Raw genomic sequence first — 16250 nt, forward strand, 5'->3', positions numbered from 1 at the left:
AATAGGTCTAGAATCTGTAACTCCAATTTGTTTGGATATTGGAAAAATGTTCCAGTGTACATCTATAAATGTTTGTACCGCTCTGTTTATGTTTGTAATCTTGTGTATAACCCTCAATAAAAAAATTATACAAAAAAATAATATGAACAAATGCGTACAATATGCCTACAAGCAACCCTATGATCCTAATTAAATTTAATTTGCAATATGTGCATATAAGTGGTCTATTTTAATATTAAATATTTTTGTATGAAAAAAAGTTAAATCAAAGCTTACTGTTTTTAAGCGAATAGTTGCAATTGGGCCTAAGGGACCCTAAACCCACCCCCCCCCCCCACTTAATATATGATATTATTTTAGTACATACCACTAAAAAAAAAAACGTAAATGCAATTTGCTTAGTCTTAAGATTGAGAAAATTAAACTAGTTATTTTTATGTTTAAACATGAATGTATTTTTTTTTTCTTCCATTAATACATAAGTTCTATTCAGCTCATTGCATTCTGGGTGTTACGAAGCCACACAAACCAACATAACACCTCATCAAAATAAAGTCACAGTTTGACAAAAGCAGAAGAAAATGCAGAAAATACAGATAGGATAGAAATATTCTGATACATTAACAGATTCAAAGTCCAGTTAAAAAAGTTGTACCAATGACTAAGCACTTGTGTCATGAAGTTAAAAATTGACAGATTTAAATGTAACATAAAAAAACATTATTTAAAGAGCAGTGAACACATTGAGTGATATTTCAGCAGAAGTGGTAATGTTTATCCCAGTGAAAAGGAAAATACTTAGAATAGCAATTTACCACATATACCACAGTAACAATATATGCCATACTTATTACTCCAGTTAAAAAGTCACAATGTAAACTTATAAGATACAATTTGACTTTGTTACCAACTAAAGAACGGTACAAGCTATAATATTGGAAGTGACAAGGTTGCATTCGTTATTTTTCCCTTCAGATTACAGTGTTTTCTTGTATTAATAATTATAAAAAATAGGAATCTGTCAGATTATATATATATTAGACATGCGCAGGCTAGACAATTTCACCTGTAGCTAAAAATACTTAATTCGCTGGAGAGCGCTACCCAGATCTTCTTCATGACACAGCCTCAGCTGCGCTAACTTCTGGTTCATTTAACTCTCTCAGTTCCCAGGACCTGCATTAACTTTAGTGCAGACCCTGGGAGCCAAGCGTGTTAAGCTTCCTGGTTGCGCGACTGGGGTCCTGGCAAGAAGAGGATCGGGTTAGCGCTCTCTCCAGCGCATTAAGGTAAGTATTCAATCCTTTAATTTCATAAGTATTTTAAAATTTCTTTAATTTTAGTTGGTGCATTCATTCGGATTTTTGTTTTGTTTACGAAAACAAAATTCCCATTTTGGTAAAAAATGAGCATTCATTTGAAAACAAATGTGCATGTCTAATATATAAATACCTACACATTATATATATATATATATATATATATATATATATATATATATAATCCCGGACAAGTAAAATATTGTAGTGGACGAGTGGAGTTTGACTTTTTCCTATCTGTAACATTGAGTGGACTAGTAACATTTTCCCTCTGGCTAGTAGCTTTTAACCCCTGACTAGTAAACTATAGTGATATTTTCCGCCCCTATATACATACACACACATATACATATACACAGCCATCCTTAGAACACTTTAATAAACGTATAATTGATGCATTTGATATGATGACAACACATAAAGTAAGGAATATAACGAATACAGAACATGCAAATTGAATCTAATACAATATAAATGATTTATAAAGCATTAGTTTTGTGCACAGCCTACGCCTGATGTAAAACAATAGTATTTACCTCTTTTCTTCTGCTAGGTGCCCCTGGCCTGGTTATCAGCGCATTGTCCCCGCACACAACAGCTACATCTTCAACAAACGGGGCATCTGGGAGATTTTCGTCAGCCGGAAGCTCGATCACATTCAGACCCAGTTTGTTCTTCATCACCCCAACATATAGTTCATGTTCTTGCCAAGCTTGGTCAAGGTTCACCTCACTTCCTTGTTCTGTCCTTAAAGCTTCTGTACACAAAGACTGGGGAATTGCACGAACTATTACATGTGTGCATTTGCCAAGGTTTGTTGCAATAAGCCCAGCCATGGCACTAGATGAGAACTTTGTATATGTATCTATGGGGACTCTCCTATAGTGACAGTGACAGTCTGACTGGGACAAGAGGAAAGTACCAAAACTGATTCAAAGCCAAGAAAATGCTGCATGTAAGCCAGCTCTCCATGCATAGATGTAACAGAGCCACTGATTGGCTGCTAAACATTCTTCCTGAATGGATATTATGTGCTGTGTGCTGATAGGACACTGACACTGCTGGTAAAATCTGAGTTTAACGTTCTACATTATTATTATTTTACTACACAAATCAGTATGGGGGTTTAGATGAGGGCTACCAACACTACTGCACTGTTTGTGTCTCCAGGAACAAAAGGGGGAGATTAAGAAAATCCCTGTTTTCCCCATAGACTGTCCACAGCCAGCATTTACACATGGATACATTGTATGAAACCCTTAGCTGCAGATATTATACAATTGTAACCATTTACTGTATAGGCACAGACTCATGGATACATTGTATGAGACCCTTAGCTGCAGATATTATACAATTGTAACTATTTACTGTATAGGCACAGACACATGGATACATTGTATGAGACCCTTAGCTGCAGGTTTTATGCAATTGTAACCATTTACTGTATAGGCACAGACACATGGATACATTGTATGAGACCCTTAGCTGCAGATATTATACAATTGTAACCATTTACTGTATAGGCACAGACACATGGATACATTGTATGAGACCCTTAGCTGCAGATATTATACAATTGTAACCATTTACTGTATAGGCACAGACACATGGATACATTGTATGAGACCCTTAGCTGCAGGTTTTATACAATTGTAACCATTTACTGTATAGGCACAGACACATGGATACATTGTATGAGACCCTTAGCTGCAGATATTATACAATTGTAACCATTTACTGTATAGGCACAGACACATGGATACATTGTATGAGACCCTTAGCTGCAGATATTATACAATTGTAACCATTTACTGTATAGGCACAGACACATGGATACATTGTATGAGACCCTTAGCTGCAGGTTTTATACAATTGTAACCATTTACTGTATAGGCACAGACACATGGATACATTGTATGAGACCCTTAGCTGCAGGTTTTATACAATTGTAACCATTTACTGTATAGGCACAGACTCATGGATACATTGTATGAGACCCTTAGCTGCAGGTTTTATGCAATTGTAACCATTTACTGTATAGGCACAGACACATGGATACATTGTATGAGACCCTTAGCTGCAGGTTTTATACAATTGTAACCATTTACTGTATAGGCACAGACTCATGGATACATTGTATGAGACCCTTAGCTGCAGATATTATACAATTGTAACCATTTACTGTATAGGCACAGACACATGGATACATTGTATGAGACCCTTAGCTGCAGGTTTTATACAATTGTAACCATTTACTGTATAGGCACAGACACATGGATACATTGTATGAGACCCTTAGCTGCAGGTTTTATACAATTGTAACCATTTACTGTATAGGCACAGACACATGGATACATTGTATGAGACCCTTAGCTGCAGGTTTTATACAATTGTAACCATTTACTGTATAGGCACAGACACATGGATACATTGTATGAGACCCTTAGCTGCAGGTTTTATACAATTGTAACCATTTACTGTATAGGCACAGAGCAGCCTTAAAGGTACAGCTAGCCAAACGCTCACACAGTATTAAAGGGACAGGCACAGACAACTGAGAGATAATGTACACACAGAGCAGCCTTAAAGGTACAGCTCACCACACGCTCAAACAGTCTTAAAGGGTCAGACAGAGACAACTGAGAGATAATGTGCACACAGAGCAGCCTTAAAGGTACAGCTCACCACACGCTCACACAGTATTAAAGGGACAGACAGAGACAACTGAGAGATAATGTGCACACAGAGCAGCCTTAAAAGTACAGCTCACTGCATGCCCACACAGTCTTAAAGAGACAGGCACAGAAAACTGAGAGACAATGTGCACACAGAGCAGCCTTAAAGGTACAGCTAACACAGTCTTAAAGGGACAGGCACAGACAACTGAGAAATAATGTGCACACAGAGCTGCCTTAAAGGTACAGCTCACTGCACGCTCACACAGTCTTAAAGGGACAGGCATAAACCCCCACAGCATTTAAGGGGACAACTTACACCACACACAGTCTTAAAGGGACAGATCACAGTAATGTTCACACAGAGCAGCGTTAAAAGGCAGCTTACCGCATGGTCACATAGTTTTAAAGGGACATGCTCACAAACAACTCACACAGCCTTTAAAAGGTCAACTCACACCACACACAGAGTCTTAAAGGGACAGCTCACAGTAATATTCACACAGGTGCAGCCTTAAAAGGCAGCTCTTTGCCTGATTACACAGTCTTAAAGGGGCAGGCACAAACACCTTTAGTGGGTAAACTCACATCACACTCAGTCTTTAAGCGACAAATAATAGTATAATAATAGTAAAAGCCTTAAAGGGATGCTCAATCTTAAAGGGACAGGGGCACATGCACACACACACGCAACACTCACAGCTTTTAAAAGGACAATTTGCGCAACACTTTTATTTTTATTGTCTGTTTAGGAGCACATGCACAGCCTTAAAGGAACATATCATACCATGCACAGTCTTTAAGGGATAGGCACACAGTCTTTTAAGCACACCCAAATGCACAGAGCCTTAAAGGGGTGTTTAGCTTTAAAGTGACAGACACACACACACAACAAACACACAAAGTCTTAATGGTACCGGTGCACAAACACAATGCACACAGCCTTAAAAGCACAGATCACATCATGTGCGCAGTCTTAAAGCCACAAACACACTCACACAATGCACACCCAAATGTCTTACGGAGACAGATCACAACATGCACAAACGCATACGGTGCACATAACACAGACTTGGCAAACAAAGCCTTAAAGGGATGGCAAACACCTCCTGAGCACTTAATGATTTTTGTTATATGCACACACAGTGCACACATCATTAAAGGAACAGCACACACAGTGCACACATCATTAAAGGAACAGCTCACACACAGTGCACACATCATTAAAGGAACAGCACACACACAGTGCACACATCATTAAAGGAACAGCTCACACAGTGCACACATCATTAAAGGAACAGCTCACACAGTGCACACATCATTAAAGGAACAGCACACACAGTGCACACATCATTAAAGGAACAGCTCACACACAGTGCACACATCATTAAAGGAACAGCTCACACACAGTGCACACATCATTAAAGGAACAGCACACACACAGTGCACACATCATTAAAGGAACAGCTCACACACAGTGCACACATCATTAAAGGAACAGCACACACACAGTGCACACATCATTAAATGAACAGCTCACACACAGTGCACACATCATTAAAGGAACAGCTCACACACAGTGCACACATCATTAAAGGAACAGCTCACACACAGTGCACACATCATTAAAGGAACAGCTCACACAGTGCACACATCATTAAAGGAACAGCTCACACACAGTGCACACATCATTAAAGGAACAGCTCACACACAGTGCACACATCATTAAAGGAACAGCTCACACACAGTGCACACATCATTAAAGGAACAGCACACACAGTGCACACATCATTAAAGGAACAGCTCACACACAGTGCACACATCATTAAAGGAACAGCTCACACACAGTGCACACATCATTAAAGGAACAGCTCACACACAGTGCACACATCATTAAAGGAACAGCTCACACACAGTGCACACATCATTAAAGGAACAGCTCACACACAGTGCACACATCATTAAAGGAACAGCTCACACACAGTGCACACATCATTAAAGGAACAGCTCACACACAGTGCACACATCATTAAAGGAACAGCACACACACAGTGCACACATCATTAAAGGAACAGCACACACAGTGCACACATCATTAAAGGAACAGCTCACACACAGTGCACACATCATTAAAGGAACAGCACACACAGTGCACACATCATTAAAGGAACAGCACACACATTGCACACATCATTAAAGGAACAGCTCACACAATGTGCACACATCATTAAAGGAACAGCTCACACACAGTGCACACATCATTAAAGGAACAGCTCACACAATGTGCACACATCATTAAAGGAACAGCTCACACACAGTGCACACATCATTAAAGGAACAGCTCACACAATGTGCACACATCATTAAAGGAACAGCACACACACAGTGCACACATCATTAAAGGAACAGCTCACACACAGTGCACACATCATTAAAGGAACAGCTCACACAGTGCACACATCATTAAAGGAACAGCTCACACACAGTGCACACATCATTAAAGGAACAGCTCACACACAGTGCACACATCATTAAAGGAACAGCTCACACACAGTGCACACATCATTAAAGGAACAGCTCACACACAGTGCACACATCATTAAAGGAACAGCTCACACAATGTGCACACATCATTAAAGGAACAGCTCACACAGTGCACACATCATTAAAGGAACAGCTCACACACAGTGCACACATCATTAAAGGAACAGCACACACAGTGCACACATCATTAAAGGAACAGCTCACACACAGTGCACACATCATTAAAGGAACAGCTCACACAATGTGCACACATCATTAAAGGAACAGCTCACACAAAGTGCACACATCATTAAAGGAACAGCTCACACACAGTGCACACATCATTAAAGGAACAGCACACACAGTGCACACATCATTAAAGGAACAGCTCACACACAGTGCACACATCATTAAAGGAACAGCTCACACACAGTGCACACATCATTAAAGGAACAGCTCACACACAGTGCACACATCATTAAAGGAACAGCTCACACACAGTGCACACATCATTAAAGGAACAGCTCACACACAGTGCACACATCATTAAAGGAACAGCTCACACAATGTGCACACATCATTAAAGGAACAGCTCACACACAGTGCACACATCATTAAAGGAACAGCTCACACACAGTGCACACATCATTAAAGGAACAGCTCACACACAGTGCACACATCATTAAAGGAACAGCACACACAGTGCACACATCATTAAAGGAACAGCTCACACACAGTGCACACATCATTAAAGGAACAGCTCACACACAGTGCACACATCATTAAAGGAACAGCTCACACACAGTGCACACATCATTAAAGGAACAGCTCACACACAGTGCACACATCATTAAAGGAACAGCTCACACACAGTGCACACATCATTAAAGGAACAGCTCACACACAGTGCACACATCATTAAAGGAACAGCTCACACACAGTGCACACATCATTAAAGGAACAGCACACACAGTGCACACATCATTAAAGGAACAGCTCACACACAGTGCACACATCATTAAAGGAACAGCTCACACACAGTGCACACATCATTAAAGGAACAGCACACACAGTGCACACATCATTAAAGGAACAGCACACACAGTGCACACATCATTAAAGGAACAGCTCACACACAGTGCACACATCATTAAAGGAACAGCTCACACAGTGCACACATCATTAAAGGAACAGCTCACACAGTGCACACATCATTAAAGGAACAGCTCACACACAGTGCACACATCATTAAAGGAACAGCTCACACACAGTGCACACATCATTAAAGGAACAGCACACACACAGTGCACACATCATTAAAGGAACAGCTCACACACAGTGCACACATCATTAAAGGAACAGCTCACACACAGTGCACACATCATTAAAGGAACAGCTCACACAGTGCACACATCATTAAAGGAACAGCTCACACAGTGCACACATCATTAAAGGAACAGCACACACAGTGCACACATCATTAAAGGAACAGCTCACACACAGTGCACACATCATTAAAGGAACAGCTCACACACAGTGCACACATCATTAAAGGAACAGCACACACACAGTGCACACATCATTAAAGGAACAGCTCACACACAGTGCACACATCATTAAAGGAACAGCACACACACAGTGCACACATCATTAAAGGAACAGCTCACACACAGTGCACACATCATTAAAGGAACAGCTCACACACAGTGCACACATCATTAAAGGAACAGCTCACACACAGTGCACACATCATTAAAGGAACAGCTCACACAGTGCACACATCATTAAAGGAACAACTCACACACAGTGCACACATCATTAAAGGAACAGCTCACACACAGTGCACACATCATTAAAGGAACAGCTCACACACAGTGCACACATCATTAAAGGAACAGCACACACAGTGCACACATCATTAAAGGAACAGCTCACACACAGTGCACACATCATTAAAGGAACAGCTCACACACAGTGCACACATCATTAAAGGAACAGCTCACACACAGTGCACACATCATTAAAGGAACAGCTCACACACAGTGCACACATCATTAAAGGAACAGCTCACACACAGTGCACACATCATTAAAGGAACAGCTCACACACAGTGCACACATCATTAAAGGAACAGCTCACACACAGTGCACACATCATTAAAGGAACAGCACACACACAGTGCACACATCATTAAAGGAACAGCACACACAGTGCACACATCATTAAAGGAACAGCTCACACACAGTGCACACATCATTAAAGGAACAGCACACACAGTGCACACATCATTAAAGGAACAGCACACACATTGCACACATCATTAAAGGAACAGCTCACACAATGTGCACACATCATTAAAGGAACAGCTCACACACAGTGCACACATCATTAAAGGAACAGCTCACACAATGTGCACACATCATTAAAGGAACAGCTCACACACAGTGCACACATCATTAAAGGAACAGCTCACACAATGTGCACACATCATTAAAGGAACAGCACACACACAGTGCACACATCATTAAAGGAACAGCTCACACACAGTGCACACATCATTAAAGGAACAGCTCACACAGTGCACACATCATTAAAGGAACAGCTCACACACAGTGCACACATCATTAAAGGAACAGCTCACACACAGTGCACACATCATTAAAGGAACAGCTCACACACAGTGCACACATCATTAAAGGAACAGCTCACACACAGTGCACACATCATTAAAGGAACAGCTCACACAATGTGCACACATCATTAAAGGAACAGCTCACACAGTGCACACATCATTAAAGGAACAGCTCACACACAGTGCACACATCATTAAAGGAACAGCACACACAGTGCACACATCATTAAAGGAACAGCTCACACACAGTGCACACATCATTAAAGGAACAGCTCACACAATGTACACACATCATTAAAGGAACAGCTCACACAATGTGCACACATCATTAAAGGAACAGCTCACACACAGTACACACATCATTAAAGGAACAGCACACACAGTGCACACATCATTAAAGGAACAGCTCACACACAGTGCACACATCATTAAAGGAACTGCTCACACACAGTGCACACATCATTAAAGGAACAGCTCACACACAGTGCACACATCATTAAAGGAACAGCTCACACACAGTGCACACATCATTAAAGGAACAGCTCACACACAGTGCACACATCATTAAAGGAACAGCTCACACAATGTGCACACATCATTAAAGGAACAGCTCACACACAGTGCACACATCATTAAAGGAACAGCTCACACACAGTGCACACATCATTAAAGGAACAGCTCACACACAGTGCACACATCATTAAAGGAACAGCACACACAGTGCACACATCATTAAAGGAACAGCTCACACACAGTGCACACATCATTAAAGGAACAGCTCACACACAGTGCACACATCATTAAAGGAACAGCTCACACACAGTGCACACATCATTAAAGGAACAGCTCACACACAGTGCACACATCATTAAAGGAACAGCTCACACACAGTGCACACATCATTAAAGGAACAGCTCACACACAGTGCACACATCATTAAAGGAACAGCTCACACACAGTGCACACATCATTAAAGGAACAGCACACACAGTGCACACATCATTAAAGGAACAGCTCACACACAGTGCACACATCATTAAAGGAACAGCTCACACACAGTGCACACATCATTAAAGGAACAGCACACACAGTGCACACATCATTAAAGGAACAGCACACACAGTGCACACATCATTAAAGGAACAGCTCACACACAGTGCACACATCATTAAAGGAACAGCTCACACAGTGCACACATCATTAAAGGAACAGCTCACACAGTGCACACATCATTAAAGGAACAGCTCACACAGTGCACACATCATTAAAGGAACAGCTCACACAGTGCACACATCATTAACCCTTTAAGGACACAGCTTTCAGTTTGCTCAATTGTTTTATGACAGAAAAATTCCGTCATATGTCCTTAAGAGGTTAATGGAACAGCTCACACAATGTGCACACATCATTAAAGGAACAGCTCACACACAGTGCACACATCATTAAAGGAACAGCTCACACAATGGGCACACAAAAAGGGCTGTCACACTCACACAATGCCACTTTAAAGCACACCACAACACATGCGACCAACCACAGCGTCAGCACCCATTAACACTTTCGCTTGTTCCGATGTAGACAAATTGAAACCACGATCACGAGATTTCAATTATTGGATCGCGTCTGGGGGTGTCCCTACAACCCTAGCAACGCCCTCCAGACCGCGATCAAATCCTGGAAGCACAGAAGGCTTCAGGACAGCCGTTGGCTATGATGTTCTATTCCGTTATAACGGCTTTAAAGCCCAGTGTAATTATGATGGAATAGAACGGCATAACAGCATTAAAAGGTTAAAAAACACATCACGCAGCTTTAAAGGGACAGCTCATCCTTCAAGTCTTAAAGCTACAGGGGCACAAACACACACAGTCTTAAAAATCCACACCACATGCCCACAGTCTTAAAGGTATAAACATACACAAATACAATGCACAATCTCATCCTGTGTACCTGAGAAATATCCCTAGAGGTAAAAGTGTTACATTTCTATGTGCATGTCTGAGTGAGATAAGAAATATCTTTATGAACCTTTCTCATGGCCATCACTGCTTATAATGTTCATTAATATAGCATAGTATTCCTTCACCTCAACCACCTGCCAGCTGACTCTAATCCTTGACTTTTCAAACCACCTTAACACAGATCATTCTCGTATTCAGTGCGTACATCTGCTGAATGACCTGCTGACAGGCTATCCTAAGCCTCCTGCCAACCTACATATTCTATGTTACAGTGTGTGTTATGCATCTGTGAGTTCTCATATCTGTGTATCTGCCAAGTGAGGCAGTGTTTGAGTATACTTATTTATCTCTGAGCCTATTTCAGTGAGCAAATGTGTCATTCTGGTCACTTGGGTGACAGTCAATAACTCACACATGTTCAGCTATAAGACGAAGGATCAAGGTATTCATGCACAGCTTTAAAAGGACAGGCTATGGCATTGGGTTTATGGTACACACAGACTAAAAGAGATGGCTCAATGCATTCATACACAGCGTTGTAGAGGTGGCTTATGACATTCACACAAAGCCATGAGCTGTCACTTTGATTCTGTGTGTGTGGATGGGGGGGGGGGTGAATTAGTTAAAGGGACATTAAACCCACATTTTTTCTTTCATTATTCAGATAGAGAATAATATTTTAAACAACATTCCAGTTTACTTCTATTATCTAATAACCTTTATTCTTTAGATATCCTTTGTTTAAGAAATAGCAATGCATATGGGTGAACCAATCACACAAGGCATCTATGTGCAGCCACCAATCAGCAGCTTCTAAGTCTATCTAGATATGCTTTTCAGCAAATAATATCAAGAGAATGAAGCAAATTAGATAATAGATGTCAATTAGAAAGTTGTTTAAAATTGCATGCCCTTGGTTCCGGTGGAGGAGGAGCTCAACAGGTGTTGCTGAGCCCACACCTCCAGCCACACACATACTGGCGGTGGATTGTTTTGCGCGCCTGCCCCAAGTCCTGGGGCTCTTTGTAAGGACAGCTTGGTAAAAGCAGCTCTGGAACCCTTCACCAGTGGCCCACCATCCCACTGGTTCATACTAACTCTTTTCATTGCCTGGACTCAACTTGTCTCTATTTTGACCTACCCAGCCTAAAAACTATCTCTTACCACGCTATCTACGTTCTCTGCTTTAGACTGTATCTCCCTCCTCCTTCAAACTAAACTCTGCCACTCCGCTCAAACTTCAAACCTTATCTCCCCCACTCCGCCTGTAGCCCTCGCCAGGAAAATTCTCAGCATCTTCGACCGCTCTGTAATTACCTGAACCTCACCTGCGGCACCGCTGGAAGTGCCCCCCCTGCTGCGTTGCAGCTTGGTGTCCGCCCTCTCCCTCCCCCCACCGGTGCTGCGCGGGAGGGAGCTGGGCTCGATTTTGGATTGGGGTTCTGACGCTGGAGCCGTCCCTCTCCGGCTGACGCCGGTGTTTGATGCAGCCCTCTTGCTCTCCTCCCACCGTTGCTGCGTGAGGAGAGCCGAGCGTGATCCTCGATAGGGGCGGAGGGGAAACGGCTACTGGAGGCAGCCCCGTGTCGGCTTGCGGGGACCTGGATGTCGCTGGCGAACACGGCGAGTGGACAGGCGGAGGCAAGGGGTGAGTTTACCTGAACTTCTTTCTTACTGCACTGTGGGTCAAACACTGCTCCTGGATACCTGAAGAGGCTCCTAAAAATCTTAGGCCAGACCCGTTAAAAGTCAATTTGCTAAAGGCAGAGGTGAATAGGAGGAGGAAGGGGGGAGACAGGGAAAGAATCAGGCTGATGGCGAATGGCCTGGAAGCTTACCAAGGGGGATAAACCTGAGACGCTAAATCGTCTAGAGTACTTAATTACATTCAACAAGCTCTCTTGCTCCCTATCTTGATATCATAACTGTGGACTAGAAATATATAAAGGGGCAATTTGAACCTAAGAAGAGACCGAGAACAAAAAGACTTCTTCTATGAGAATATTTGTTTAATCTTTAACAACTCGAATATGCTCTCTCACTTTCCCCCTACCTGTTACAAAAGTTTCAAAACCTGATATTATTAACTGATTATCTTGCATTTCTCTTTTTATTTGGGATATAACACTGTCTAGCTTTATTAGATTGCGTACATACTGATACTATTTATGCAAAAAGGAATTGTCTTTGTTTGATGGCTTTTTAAAAGCGTTACTACACTACACATGTCTTCCTAAAGATGGGTCATTAAGGTTTAAACTGAATCATATCACTAACCAACATTCTTGTTGACCCTTTGAAAGGTCTACATGATAGTTGGTATAGCTGCAAAAAGCAAAAATTATCTGTATTACCTGAGTTTTTTCCCTGCTCTCTGCCTACGAAAAAGATACAATAGGGATACAGGCAGCAATCTCCTGACCTATCTGTGGTATTCAATACTTTACTACAACAATAATAAACAGGGGTAATCTCCCCTAGTTTCTTCCTTTAAAAATAAAATATCTCTAATCAAGTCTTTAGATTTTAAAGAACTCCCTGAATCAATATTACCTGCTTATTCATATCACCTACTACTAATAAGAGCGTGGTAACTCCTGATACTCAGTATACTGAAAATTACTGTGCCACATGAAATAAGCATATATCTAGCACTGCGCAATATCTGGTAGTCTCAGTCTCTAACAAACTTGAATAAGCTCCTTCACTCTTTTTTTCCTCTTTGATACAAAAGTTTCAAAACCTGATACTACCAACTGATTATGTTGCACTTTTCTTCTTGTTTTGTATATAACACTGTCTAGCTTTGTCAGATTGCGTACATACTTATACTGCATATGCAAAAAGGAATTGTTTTTTGTTTGATGGCTTTTTAAAGGCGTTACTACGCTATACATACAGGTATTTTACTAAAGCTGGGTCACTAAGGCTCAAACTGAATCTTCTTATTAATCAACATTCTCGCTGACCCTTTGAAAGGTCTACATGATAATTAGTATAGCTGGAAAACCAAAATTTATCTGTATTACCTGAGTTTCTTCCCTGCCTTGTGTCTAGGAAAAAAAAAAAAAAAATACAATAGGGATACAGGCAGCAATCCCCTGACCTACCTGTAGTATTCAATACTTTATCACAATAATAGTAAACAGGGGTAATCTCCCCTAGCTCCTTCTCTTAGAAATAAAATACCTCTAATCAACCCCTTAGATATTAAAGAACTCTCTGAATCAATATTATCTGCTTACTCATATCACCTATTACCAATAAGAGCATGGTAACCCCTGATACTCAGTACACTGAAAGATTCTGGGCCATAAGTAAATAAGTATATGTCCAGCACTGTGCAATATCCGGTAGTTTCAAAACTTGGGAAAGATACTCTATCTCAGCGATTTTGCACTAAAACTAAAAATACAACAAGAGCACTGATAATTGACTTCTTATTGCTAAAGAGGTTCCCCACCAACTTACTGTCGTTATTATTCTGCCAAATATCCTAAACCCAGTGATTAAAAACACTAAAGCCCTCATACCTTAGAAAAAGCGAGCAGATAAATAACATATAGGGTAAACACGAATACACAACGTTACTCTAAACGCCTCTTCCTTTTTTTTCCCCCTCCCCTCCCCCCCTTTTCTCCCTCTTTCTCCTTTTTTCTCACTCATCTACACAAATCACCCAAATAGCACGTAAATTAAATAGGGCATCACAAGCCACAGCCCGACACTGAATTGGCGCATTCCTCTACGCCCACCCCACTGATTCCCTTTTAGGGATCTTGAGATATATTCCTCCTTAGCTCACTTCTTCCTTTTTTTTTTTTTTTTTTTTTTTTTCATATAATCACAAACAACACAATTGGAAAATCCCACGAAGGCACTACCCTAGATTTGGCATACTCACAACTTCCTGCCCGACTCAATCACCTCCCATAGGTCACGTACCATCCCCCCACATTCCCCCACTTCCCTTGCACTTCTACGTTCCTTTCTTTCCTTTTTTTTTTTTTTTCTCTTCTTTTTTTTTTATTTATTTATTTATTTATTTTTCTCTCCCTCTCCCCCCTTCTCTCCTTCTCTCTGCTTCTTTCTCTTCTATAGAGAAGTACATGGATAAATTTCTTGGTATTTCTTCTAAAGCATCCTCACCAGGAATGGCAGGTAGACAAAGAGATAAGAAATCCAAAAACACACAGGACTCAATAGCTGAGATTCAATCAACTTTATTAAGTGCAGCCACACCTGAAGTACTAAATGTCCAAAATTTAGTTGCCAGCATTTCTGATGCCCTCTCTCCCAAATTCGATGCTCTTAGGATGGAAATTAAGCAGGATATTTCCTCTCTATCTCAGGAAATCAGACAATTCTCCTCAAGAATACAGGAGGTCGAGCAGAGAGTATCGGATCTGGAAGACACGGCAGTAGTACAAGGCACTAAGCTGGACAGCATCACTAGCAGTAATCAAAAAACCCTTATGAGACTAGAAGACCTTGAAAACCGTAGCAGAAGAAACAACATCAGAATAAAAGGTCTTCCAGAGGAGAAACAATATGAGGACCTTGCCGTCTTTGTTTCTGACACACTAAAGACAGCTCTCAAACTCTCGCCCTTATACAACAACATCTTGGTAGAGAGAGCCCACAGATTGGGCCCACCACAATTAGCTCAAAAATCTAATAGGCCTAGACCTGTTATTGTAAAGCTACTCAATTACCAGGACAAAATCTCTATTCTCCAGCATTACCATAAAACACAACCTCTCATTATTAATGGAGCTAAGATCCTTATTTTTCAGGATTTCTCGGCTGAGACAGCTTCCAAAAGGAGAGATCTGGCACCTATATGCACTAAATTCATAAATTCTGGAATAAATGCGACCATACTTTACCCAGCTAAATTAAAAGTTACTGTGAATGGAACGGCACATCTTTTCCTGGAGGCACACGCAGCCGAGAAATTCTTCTCATCCTTAGACTCCCTAGCAACAGACGATGTAGCTCCCACTTAAACAGTGTAGGTTCGATAACTGGGAAGACCTCTTAGGTAGGGCTAAATGGGTCAAGTTCCATATGTGTCAGGTGGTTTTTTCTTGTTTTTTGTTTTCTTTTTTTTTTTTTTTTTTTTTTTTTTTTCTCCATT

At 41.0% G+C, this 16250-nt stretch overlaps 1 protein-coding gene across 6 annotated transcripts in view; it reads right to left on the reverse strand.

Annotated features, from left to right (window-relative positions):
- DDAH1 (dimethylarginine dimethylaminohydrolase 1) overlaps positions 1-16250 on the reverse strand; it is a 371445-nt gene that overhangs the window by 217815 nt on the left and 137380 nt on the right. The window contains exon 1 of one of the 6 annotated variants that reach the window (XM_053693883.1): positions 1856-2294. The exons of the other annotated variants lie outside the window; for them this stretch is intronic. Coding sequence (XP_053549858.1) covers positions 1856-2155 — 300 coding nt within the window. The 5' untranslated portion in view covers positions 2156-2294. Of the gene's footprint in view, positions 1-1855; positions 2295-16250 lie in introns of those variants that run through there. 6 annotated transcript variants of the gene reach the window in all.

The sequence above is a fragment of the Bombina bombina genome, chromosome 10 (assembly GCF_027579735.1).
Source record: "Bombina bombina isolate aBomBom1 chromosome 10, aBomBom1.pri, whole genome shotgun sequence".
In the NCBI taxonomy this organism is placed as follows: Eukaryota; Metazoa; Chordata; class Amphibia; order Anura; family Bombinatoridae; genus Bombina; species Bombina bombina.